This window comes from Myzus persicae, unplaced genomic scaffold (assembly GCF_001856785.1).
Source record: "Myzus persicae strain clone G006 unplaced genomic scaffold, MPER_G0061.0, whole genome shotgun sequence".
Lineage (NCBI taxonomy): Eukaryota > Metazoa > Arthropoda > Insecta > Hemiptera > Aphididae > Myzus > Myzus persicae.
Window position 1 is genome coordinate 1 of NW_019100589.1, and position 12,686 is coordinate 12,686.

Here is a 12,686-nt window from a genome sequence, read left to right on the forward strand (position 1 = left end):
TCCATTTTTAAACCTTACACAATATATGGAAAAGAACTCGGACGCTGGCTTTTGGTTGCCGGAGACGTCCGTCCAGGTCGGAGGGCAAGAAGAGAAGAAAAAAAAATGCTGGGTGTGCAGTATGGTAGGTGGGCAGCGGTTATCGTCACGGCATAGGGCTTCCTTATGGATAACGGCTGCGGCGACGGTTCGATAGTACAAATTCGACAAACATTATGTGTATAATGTATATATATATATTATACCAAGGATATACGTGCAGTGGTAATTTGGTAGTTGATATAAATAATTTGGACATACGTAATTTGCATTACACGTCACAATGGGAAAAGATATTCTTGAAATGCTCCTTTATTGATAATTGCTATTTTATCTTCTGGAGTCAAATTAGAGTTCAACAAATATTTGGGATCAAACGAACTAATAAGTTCAAATGAGTCTGCAGGTTTATCTATAAATGAAAGAAAAGAAAACAAACATTATAAATGGAAAAATAAAATTTAAATGATTAATTGGTAAATACTAAATATTCATATTAAATTATTGTTTTCACAATCAGTTATATTAATAAATTAAGTATAAAAGCATACTGATTTAACAAAAATATTATTTATTTAATAATTAAATAGTATTAAAACATGCCCATTCAAGTTGATCAACTATACAATATAAACAAGTACATAAATAAAATAATTAAGTTGAATAAATAAATTATAAAATTAATATTAATTAATTAATTATAATTAACTTAAATGTATAGGAGTATTACCTGACTCTAACTGATCAGTATTTTGTCCAAATGAAGCAAAAATTGTATTGACATTTTCACTACAATTATTTGAATTTTCACATGATGATTCAAGTTCATTAACTAAAAAATATTAAATTTATATTGATAAACATAATACAAAAATGGACAAAGTAAACATAATTTGTTTAAATAATTAAATATAAAATGTACAGTACATCATTTATATTTTTACAATTTAAAAATATGATGCTTTATTATATAATATTAAATATTATTACATATTAGTTACTAGTAACTTAATTTTGTGTTTAGGTTCCTAAATGTATTTAATTTGGTTATACTTCATAGTTTCAATAGTTTAAATTATCAAATTGAATAGATTAATTAATTTACTTAAGAGTATAGGAATTTTAATTACCTGACTCCAACTGATCAGTATTTAGTCCAGCCAAAGCAACATTTTGATTGCAGTTTTTATTACAAACATCTGTAGTTAAATTTTCACATAACGATTCAAGTTGATAAACTAGGTAGAAAATATGAAATTTATATTGATAAAAATTAATACAATAAATGATCAAAGTTAACACAATAAATGTCAATATTAAATGCACGGTACAAAATGCTGCTTTACAAGTAAAAACAATTATGCTTTAATAATATGATGACATATTATTTTATTTAATTTTACATATTATGTTTGTGAATATAAGACTCAGTAGTCAGTACAATACAATTTCTATTACCTAGACATTTTGTTTGAACATTTCAGTATTTTTTAAATTGTACTTAATTGAAAAATATTAACATCAAAAATAAGAATAAAAGTGAGGTACATACTTGGTGTTTTAAATGTACATAGTGACGCTGTAGAGGCCTCTGTGTTGACTAACATGTCACTTTGTAGAACAGCTTGAATAATTTAAAATAATTTTATTCTAAAAAGTATTTAGGTAGGTACCTGCATTTATATTATTTAAACACTAATAGGACAGTACTTACAGGTAGAGAGTTTTGGTTTTTTAAAAAAAAACTGTCCAAGTTAACTTTTTGCCTTTTATTCTTGGTTTTGCATGATTCGACGTGTCTTTTCCAATTGGTATTATTTTGATCATTCCTGTCACGTCCACAATACTCACATGTTAAATTCATACTGCTTATTCAATTATTAGTGTATTAGAGTTTTATAAAATATCGACAAATATATAGTTAAATTGTAAGTGAAATTTAAATTAAAATTATATTCATAAACTGAAACACTAAATAAAAACACTAATTTCTAAACAGTTTAATCATATTATTTTGGTCACGTTTTAATGTTTCATTATCACAATTCACAATGACAATTTCCAATAAATTTATTTCCTAATAAAAATAATCTTACGAATACTGGTTAATCGATGGCCGACGGTATTTTCGGGGTATTACCCAGAATTCAAGATCGCGTAGGCCAGCGGGGACATGCTATAACTTATAAAGTTTATTTATAGTATCAACGACATAATTAATATTTTTGCCTTTTGGAGTGGGTATAAACTATATAAATATACCTAATATTTGGTAAATATTATTTACCCATTGACCATTCATAACAACTGCACACAGATACGGGATAACCGTGCAACTGCAACTGCATAATATTTCATACCATAATAATGTACCTATCTTCTTAAATATTATTTCTTGATTTCCCATTAATGTTTGTGATTTACGGTTTATGCTTATAGACACCGTGCAGATATACACTAGCGCTCCCGGTAGTGTACGCATGCAGTTTTTGTATGATCATTGATACGGATATTACATTATGCCATTATGGACATTATGGTACTTACCTATATTATTAATTATCATTAATAATTAAAACATTTTTAAATAGTAAATACCAATTTTTAATTATTTGTATTTATTGACTGTATTTCTATTTTTCCATACATTTTTATTTATTTCCTATTTATTGTTTAAAATGAGTAAAATCTGCTGTGTTGTTAACTGTAGTAATACTTATAAAAACACTACAAATGTTAAGTTTTATAATTTTCCAAACAAGCCTTACCAGAGTGAATTAAAGAAGCAATGGATTTATGCAGTTAAACGTTTAGAGTAAGCTAAATAAAAGCATAATATATTTAATTTGTTTGTGGATAATGTATTAAAATTGAACTCTGTAAATCTGCTTTTAGCAATAATGGTCAATTGTGGTATCCTAGGCCTCATTCTGTTATCTGCAGTGAACATTTTGTTGGTAATAAACGCTCAAATGACTCAAATAGCCCTTCATACATACCATCATTGTTTCCTGAAGTGTACAAAAAGAAACAAGTTAATATTAAACAGCTGAGTGATAGGTATATACGAACATCAAACCGTCAAGACAAAAAGTTAAAAATGATGATAAATGATGTCAAGTCTTCAGAAGTAGAAATCATAGAACCACTTCAGTGTGAAAGCTCGAATTGTGTCTCTAATGTGGGAATTCAAGTTATGTTTGATTTTAAAAATGCAAATCCATTTAAATTTGAATGCGAATTTAATAAATTGAATAATGATGTTGGAACTCAAGCAAATATCCCATTATCAAATAATATTTCTAAAATTTCTAATACTAAAGACATTGCTTGTGGTCCAGATGTATCTTGTTTAAACATGAATTCTTTTTTAGGATATCATTCTATAACTAACGAGTCACAATTAAAAGACTTAACCAGTACTACATTTAAAGTTTTTAACTTGCTACTTTCATTTATCTCTGATTCTTGTTATAGTGCTGTGAGTAAAGAAAATAGATTAATGATTTTTCTCATCAAAATTAAATTGGGTATATCATATTCAGCCATTGGAGTATTATTTTATTTAATATTAATCGTACGACTGTGTCAAGAATATTTTATTCGGTTCTAAATTCTTTAGTTAGCAAAACAAAACATTTTATCTTTTGGCCCAACAAAAAATCAATTTTAGATACTTTACCAAGAGCATTTAAGCAAAATTATCCTAACTGCCGCTGTATTATTGATTGCACAGAGATAAAAACTGAGCAACCAAGTACAGTTGAGCAAAGAGTTAACATGTATTCAAGATATAAAAGTGCTTACACAGTAAAAACTCTAGTAGCAATTACTCCTAGTGGTTTAATTTCATTTTTATCAAAATGTTATGGGGGTAGAGCAAGTGACACATTTATCACCAATGACTGTGGTTTTTTATCAAAACTTGAAAAAGGTGATGAAGTTTTGGCAGATAAAGGTTTTCCAGGTATTAAGGTCTCTTGTGAAAATAAAAACAGTATTTTAATAATGCCTCCTTTTCTTCATAATGGGAGATTTAGTGAAAATGAAGTAGTTGAAACATACAATATTGCTAGTGTGAGAATCCACATTGAAAGAGTTTTTGCCAAATTAAAAACTTTGGGAATTTTAAATAAAATAACTATAGATTTGTTACCCCATGTAGATGATATTATGCATATATGTTGTGTGTTAATTAATTTACAAAACCCTATAATTAAAGATTAACAATGTAACATTTATTTTTAAATCATATAATTATAATATAATTAATAATATAATTGTGTATATATTGTGTATTATAAATGTTAATATAATTAACAAATTCTTTAAAACTATTACAATGTAAAATATTATTATTAATATTAATAACTATGTAACACAACAACAAGTGTATCTTATTTATTTAATATTAAATGTTCAACAGGTAAAATAGGTTTTATAAATCAACGAACAACTTAATAAAATCTTTATTCAAGCAAACATCTTGGTAAGAAAAAATGAAAATAAAAATATTCCAGTCTTTTTAAAATGGTTTGTAAAAATAAAATATTCTTCTCAATTGTAATCACTAGTGGGTCTATCTTATTGTACACCAATAAATCACAATGACTTATACCAGTGCAATACATTAAAATTTGGCACTGAGTATAATATTGATGTGTTGTTTTTAAAAAAAATTTATCTTTCACAAATATGACATTTATCAGATTTATTTTAATTATCATTTAATTGTTCTACATTCAATGTTCCCATAGGAACTATTTTAGCATATATTTCAGAAATAAGTATTTCTTCATTTATCATACATTCAAAAAAATTTTTAGCTATGTTTGGACCACAATATTCTACAGGAGGTTTATAATCACCATTACTATATTTAATATAATAACAAAAATTATTAGGTTCATGTTCCTGATAGCATCTTGTAAAAGCCTTTGTATCATTTGGTTGACAACTATATTTTGGTTTGAGTGTACATTCAATGTCAGCAATAATAACAAAAGGTATTCTTAACGAATTATTATGCTTCTGAAATTATAAAGTTTCATTATAAGTCGGTAGAATTATTTTAGCGGGTTTATTATTACCACAATAATGTTTATGGTCATTTTACTTATTTTCTGTATCAAAACTATTTAAACACATTTTACATAAAAATCTTTTATGTCCATCTTTAGTTTGTTGTTTTCCTACAAGTTTCCATAAATCTTTAATCCAACAATAATGTTCTTTATTCTCTGTTTTAAGATATAACAAATCTATATGATTAGTTTTTTCATTTTTAGTTATTACTAATGGTAAAAATATATGTTTATATTTTCCTTTTTGTTCTAGACAGTATATATTAATAGAAATATCCTTTATTCTTTTAAAAAATTTTGGAACGTCTGTGGTTTTTACTGGAAATTCAATATCCTTCAGTTCATTCTCAAATTTATTTTCCCAATTTTTATGTTTAGAAACTCTTTGTGCATCTTTTTCAACAGGATGTAAAGCAGAGTGTATTGCCCAAAGAAAACATTTATCATCTGTATTTTGAACATTTATAATAGCATGTTTATTTTAAATATCTTCAGGTAATGGAATATATGAAGAACTTTTAAAAGGATTGTTTTCATTTATGTTTATTCCCAAACATAAAATTTGATGAAGTCTCCATTGAGAATTTTTCATTACAAATTCTTCGATTTCATTTAAAATTTACATTTTTGCATTTGTATAAAAATCACTTAAAATAGAATTTTTTGTTAAAATTTTAATTTGTGTTTTAAAATTACATTCTTTATATGCATTCCATATTTTCTTCATCATTACCTCTCTTATACATAGCAAAAAACATAATATTTACTTTTACATTTTTCTTTGTTAAAGCTTGTTTGATTACTCCAATTTCAGGTTTATCTAAACGATTTAAAAACAGTTGTAATTCTTTAATACCCATGTTATTTTTAATAATATAAGTTATTAATCTACTTTGAAATGCTGTTTCATCAGTTTTTAAAATAGGTCGAATTGTTTTGTTTTGTTCTTTTCAAACAGTTTTTCATAAAAATTGAAAACTTTATGTGTTTTTGGTATTCTTTCTTTTTTTGATTTTGGTATTCTTTCTTATTTTGTTTTCATTATTCTCCCTTTTTGTGTTCTTATTTGTTTTGTTGATATACCTTTATATGTTTTATTAAATTTAGGTTTGATTGTTTGATCTCAATCATTTTCTTGATGACGAATAGATTTCAAATGTCTAGACCAATTTTTGTAACTAATTGTTAAGTTACATTTAACACAATTTTTGTTAGGATATGTTTTTTGTCCATTTTATTATTTATAACATTTCCTTTGACTAAAGAATCAATTTTATTTAATCCGTAAATTCTTTATAATAGAAAATATTATTTATTTTTACATTCAATTTTTTAATAGAATATTTCTATTAAAAATATACTATATAAATTAAATAAATATATGACACAATGTCTCCTACATTATAGAAATCACTTCCTTTAACTAAGATCCCATAATAAATTAACACATTAGAATATTTCCTAAATCTTGAACAACAATATCCTCTAGATAATGATGTTTATAATCACCTGTTGTAATAATTTGATCATTAGCTATTTTACAAAGTTCTAACCAAGTTGGTGAGTATAATACTTCAGAAATATAAGGACTTTTATTTTCTTTATCAATAACAAAAATATTTCCATTAATTGGAATTTTACGTAGATTATATTTAACATTCTCAGAATTTTCATAATATTCTAAAGCACAAAATTCCACATAACATTTATTTATTTTTATACTTTTTTTATATCATTTTGCATCAACTTCAAAAAATTAAATTTATTTATTTATTTCTATTTTGATTAATTAGTACACCTTTGTATGTTTTATTAAATCTATAAGGTACAATTGTTTGATCTATAACATTTTTTTGATGATAAATAGATCAGGGGCGTTATTTCAACTTTTCAATAGGGATGCAAACATTTGAATCAGGCCAATTGTTCCCTCCACCAGGCCATTTATATATCCTGTTTATTTAGCGGAACTTAAAAAAATTTCCGATCGCTTCGCTCACTCATATCCCCACATTTTAATATTCAAATACTCATTATTACTTTTTTTTCAAACATATTTAACCAATTTCATATAAATAAAAAAAGATATATTTAATAATATTCATTGCCTAATCATTGTCACCAACATAAAAATAAAAATAATAGATAATATTATTAACTATTAAGTATACACCAGATTCGACGACGCGACGCGCGACGGCGCAATTATAACATTTTATACGGGCCAACCAAACATTTAAAAAAATAGGGCTGCCAATGTATAGCCTGAATCCCCCAAATGACGCCCCTAGAATAGATTTCAAATGAGCAGCCCAATTTTTACAACCAACTGTTGTATTACATTTATCACAAGTTTTAGCAGGATATATTTTTTTATTTAATACTTCCATTTTACTGTAGATATTAATTTCTTTAACTATAGGTTCAATTTTATTTAATCCATCCATTCTTTATTATAGAGAATATTATTTTTTTTTTACATTCAATTTTTTAATAGAATAATTTCTATTAAAAATATTATTTAAAATTTTGTTTTTTGTAACTCTTCATTATAAAAACTCCCTTCAATCTCTTCATTGTTTAAATCTATTATTTTATATTTAATAGGCTTTGTGTTTAAAATGTTATTAAGTATAAATATTTCTTTTGTCCAATTATTACTATATTTATAACCAAATGTTTTTTTATAAGCTTTTATTCTTACTCTATCACCTACACTAAATTTAATTTTTGGTTTTGGTTTGTTTTTTGTAGAAAATAATTTGTGTAGAACATCGTCTTCGTTAGATTTATTTACTTCACAAGGTTTCATACCAATAGATCGATGTATATCTTTGAAATTATATTCATCTAATAAAGTTTGTAAAATATTTATCCATTTTTTAGAATTTGTAACTTCCAAATGTAATCTCATTTTCCTATTTAATGTTCTATCAAATCTTTCAATAATTGACTATTTTTTCTTCATTTTGTGTGTGATACATTTTAATTCCACAGTCTTGCAAAACTTTTTTAAAATGTTTATTTTCAAATTTCTAACCTTTATCTATGTGATGTAATTTTGGCGCATGATGATTTTGTGATTCAGCTTGTTTAATTATTTTTTCAAATGCTTTTGAAACACTAATTCCATCTTTCTTTTTGAGTGGTAAAGCCCAAGAACGTTTTGAAAATGTATCTATAACAGTTATTATATAAGAACTACCCCCATTTTCATCTGAATAATTTCTCATTATAACTAAATCAACAGCCCATAAATCATCAATACATTTAGTAAAAATTCTTCTTTTAGGAAATCTTATTCTAACAGGTTTATGAAGTTCTTTAGCTAATACCATTTTATCTGTATTATTTAATTTTTTATATGAAATTATTGATTTATTGGGAATATTATGTTTCATTACAGGATTTTTTATAAATTTAGTTTTATTTGTTTTACAGATGAAACATTTTGATAAAATTCTCCATCTACCGTTACTGTTTGAATTTTAGTTGCATTTATATTTTTTGTTTGAATTTTATATATATGACAATATATAGTTTGTAATAATTCATTGCTCATTGCTTATTTATATTAAATAGAAAATTTTTCAAAAATATTATTGAAAAAAAAAAAATTATATTTACTAATATAAATAAGAATTGGAAATGGGAAATTTTAAAGATGGTTTAAATAAAATCAACAATTGACATACATTTATAAAATTTAATGATTTGGAACAAGGAAAATCATACAAAGTAAATAGTTTCATAAAGATTGATGCAAAGTTTGGAAAAAGATTGGCTGTGTTAATAAACAATGAATTTATGTTATGTTTACCTGATAGATATACAAATGAATTTACAGAAAAAATAATATCATTTTATAACACAAGTTCGGAAAAAAAATTGAATCTTATTTATAATTATAATAAAAATTTGAAGAATGGGAAAACAAGGCATGATTTTAATTTTGAATAAAAAATAAAATAAATTTATTTTTATAAATGGTATTTATAAAAGTTAAAAATGGTTGTATTCATTTAACTCTTTCATGCACGGTGGTTTATAATTATTTTGACCTATTTTGCACAGAAGAATTTTTTTTAGAAAAATCATAAATTAAGTGGTAAAATAAATTATTGTTCAAATAAATAATAAGACTTTGGTGTTAAAAAAAAATTTTTGATTTTTTTTTAGAAATTAATTGTAGGTAGGATGACGTATGTCCCACCGTGCATGAAGTGTATAATTATTGTATATGATATACTACCAAAGTACACAAATATCATGAAAATTTTTTTTACTATAATATATTTATTGAATACCTATATTATTTAAATACAATTATGTAATAAATGTATTGTATAATATATTTATACGCATAATTTCGAGATATTGTCATGTAAAATATAAGTATTACAAAAAAAAAAGGGATCGTATCTTTCAGGAAAATACATAGTATATTTGTGTCCTTACATTAATATAAAAAATATATTCCACAAATTATTATACATTTTAAGACGCGTTACACCTTCTACGCCAGGCATGTCAAACTCAAAGTATCAAGTGAGCCAAATATATTGAATAGTTTACTACGCGGGCCGCACATGAAAATTTAACGAAAAAATAAATGTTTTGTACAAATTTTTCAATTTTATTCTTTATATGTTCACGAATACAGCAATATTACAACCATGGCTTGCATTTCAAAAAAAAAATTCCTTTGTACGTTATTTACGATCCATGCCCTGATTACAACTAAATTAAAAAATGAAAAAAAAATTAACATTAACATTTAAATAAAATATAAATCATACCTATTAATTATTTATGAAAATAGGTGTTGTATAAATTACAAAAAAAACATATTAATAATTCTTTTTAGACAATATTTGACATCTTTTTTCTCCCACCAACTTTTCAATTTCGGGAGAAATATTATTTGTCGAAGCCACTTTTAATACTGCATTTAGATGTGTGTCGTTTAATCTGGATCTAACGGGTGATTTATTACTGTTCATTAATGAAAAAAGTTGCTCGCATTGATAAGTACTACTAAACATAGAAATAATTTTACTAGCAAATCTACGAATTTCTACATATCGTGTTGGCACAAAACTGTAAAAATCAGGAACACCAACATCATTGAATTTATTTTTTAAATTTGAATCATTTTGAATCTCGATCAGTTCCATTTGTATATGTGTTGAAACATTTACTGCGTCTATTGAAAAAGGAGAGGTAAATAAGGCAAAATCATTTTCTAAATATTGGAAATCTTGAAACCTATTTTCGAATTCAGTCTTCAAACACATAATTTTTTCTGAATATTTTTTATAGGAAATTGGATCATTATTAATTTTTGTATACGTCATGCATGCTGGGAAATGCGTTAAGTCTTCGTTTTGTAATTGTGTTTTAAATAGATCTAATTTACATATTTTGAAAGCCTTAACATGGTCATTAATGGCTGTTATAATTTGATTTTTCCCTTGTAATTTTAAATTTAAATTCGATAAATGCTTTGTTATATCGACCATAAAGGATAGGTCTTGTAACCACATTGGATCCGATAAAACGCTGACGTCTTGTTCTTTAGACTCTAAAAATATTTGTATGGTATCTCTTAACTTCCAGAATCTTTCCAATACAGTGGAACACGATAACCATCGTACTTCTGTAAAGTATGGTAAACCTGAATACTCGCTTTCTAAATCGTTTAAAAAAATCGAAAATTGTCTTTGGTTCAAACCACGGGATCCTTTAAAATTGACCATTTGTTTTACAGGTCTTATAACATGTGCCACATTAATAACTTTTGTACATAACACCTCTTGATGTATAATACAATGTGTTCTATGAAATTTATGCTCAACATATTCATTCGATTTTTTTTGCAACCTTTCAACGAATCCTTTATTTTTCCCCGTCATAGAAGGAGCTCCATCTGTAGCTACAGATGACAACTTTTCCAAAGGTAAATCATATTTTTTCAAGAGTTCAAAAACAGAAACGAATACATCCTCTCCTGTAGTAGTATCAAACATAGGTATAATATCCAATAACTCTTCAAAAATATTAAATTCCATATCGCAAGCACGAAAAAACACAGCTAACTGAGCTGTGCCACCAATATCGGTACTTTCATCACAAGCGATTGAAAAATACTCAAATGTAGGTATTTTAATTTTAATTTGATTATTCAAATTGCAAGCTAGTTCAGTTATTCTTTCAGCAACCGTATTTCGTGTTAATGAAATGTTTTGAAAAGCTTTTAGATTTCCGGGACAAATAATTTCAGCAGTTTTAATCAAACACGTTTTTATAAAATCACTTTCAGTGAACGGTTTCGAATGTTTGGCAATTAACTCTGATAACACGTAACTAACCTTTACTGCAGCTTCATTTTCTTGTGGTATTTTAGTAAACATTATCTGTTGTTTTTTATACCCGCATATAAACTCTTTCAGTTTTTCTTCCCTCAATAACCCTTCATACTGGTCGTATTTTGACTTATATTGTTCATAATGTCGCTTAATGTTGTACAACTTTGGAACACTAATAACACTTTTACATATTAAGCAAAGTATTTTATTATTGATTTCACTGCAAATATATTGTAATTCCCAATTTTCTTGAAACTGACGATGTTCATCTGTAATTTTTCGTTTATTACTACCACTTGGTTTTGATAGAGACATTTTTAAAGATTAAATTTACAGTAGAATACACGTAACAAAATTTAAACTCGAACACACGGTGGTTATCGAACGACTAGTCGTAAAGATGTGAACAGTGGAAGAGGCACGCGTGTCGCAAACTGACGGTGTAATTTATTAATCTATTATGTATATAGATATAAATATATATAAACCATCAATAATCCCTATTCGATAATAGTTTAACAGAAGATAAGACAGTACAATAATGTATACCAAATAAACCATTCTGACATTCTGACCAGTCGTGACACAAATAATATTATTAAAAATAAATAAATATTTTTTCCATTAATATTGGCAGCCGAGGGCCACACAAAAATAAGCCGCGTGTTTGACATGCCTGTTCTACATATATTATAACATGAAATTAAAATTACATTAATAACTTAATTTAAAAAAATTAAAAACAAGAAAAATGTGCTATTATACTGAACTATGATATAATGCAAAACAATTTTTTTTGTTTTGCTGAACACAGAGGAATAGTGCATACTGAACATACCCATTCCGTTCTAATTTCCTTTTCTTTAGTACTGCATCCTGCACATCTCCTCCTTGTTCCCCTCTTCGGTTGATGAGCGGCTTGTTCAAATATAATCATAGAATTTACATGTGGCTTATGTTTTTTTACAGCTACTGTTTGTATTTTTGAAACGTTTTGAATAGATCGCTTTTCGACCAACGTTTTTGAAACCAAATCGTTAGATATTTCACGACGAAAATTCTTCATCGTTATATTCATATCTAAATGTTAAACAAAGTGTTTTATAAAATGATAACAAATAAAACCTATAACAATAATTTGCAAATAAACAAAGATAACTATATTTTTACCTGATTGTAACTTATATAGAACGTG

At 25.8% G+C, this 12,686-nt stretch overlaps 2 protein-coding genes across 2 annotated transcripts; one reads left to right on the top strand and one right to left on the bottom strand.

The window, feature by feature from the left end:
• Window positions 1–2,554: 2,554 nt before the first annotated feature.
• Window positions 2,555–4,474, top strand: LOC111035402. The gene is made up of 5 exons (XM_022317009.1): window positions 2,555–2,854; window positions 2,935–3,253; window positions 3,517–3,520; window positions 3,713–4,116; window positions 4,466–4,474. Exons 1-5 carry the CDS (start codon window positions 2,718–2,720, stop codon window positions 4,472–4,474), a joined length of 873 nt encoding a protein of 290 aa, XP_022172701.1. The 5' UTR covers window positions 2,555–2,717.
• Window positions 4,475–6,564: 2,090 nt separating this feature from the next.
• On the bottom strand, window positions 6,565–11,806 carry LOC111035409 (general transcription factor II-I repeat domain-containing protein 2-like). Its single transcript, XM_022317017.1, has 4 exons — window positions 10,476–11,806; window positions 10,183–10,391; window positions 8,164–8,466; window positions 6,565–6,803 (listed from the first exon to the last, which is right to left on the bottom strand). The coding sequence occupies exons 1-4, from the start codon at window positions 11,804–11,806 to the stop codon at window positions 6,565–6,567; spliced, it is 2,082 nt and encodes a 693-aa protein (XP_022172709.1).
• Between the last annotated feature and the right edge of the window lie 880 nt (window positions 11,807–12,686).

Bases quoted from the DNA above. Each gene is read 5' to 3' on its own strand.
- LOC111035409 (XM_022317017.1), bottom strand. From the start codon at position 11,806: ATGTCTCTATCAAAACCAAGTGGTAGTAATAAACGAAAAATTACAGAT. The intron at 10,392-10,475 runs GTATACAAAAAT...ATTCGAAAATAG, and splicing joins CATTTCCCAGCATGCATGAC to GTTTCAAGATTTCCAATATT. The intron at 6,804-8,163 runs GTTAGAAATTTG...TTTGTGCTTTAG, and splicing joins ATTACATCACATAGATAAAG to AATATTATGAAAATTCTGAG.
- LOC111035402 (XM_022317009.1), top strand. From the start codon at position 2,718: ATGAGTAAAATCTGCTGTGTTGTTAACTGTAGTAATACTTATAAAAAC. The intron at 2,855-2,934 runs GTAAGCTAAATA...ATCTGCTTTTAG, and splicing joins TATGCAGTTAAACGTTTAGA to CAATAATGGTCAATTGTGGT.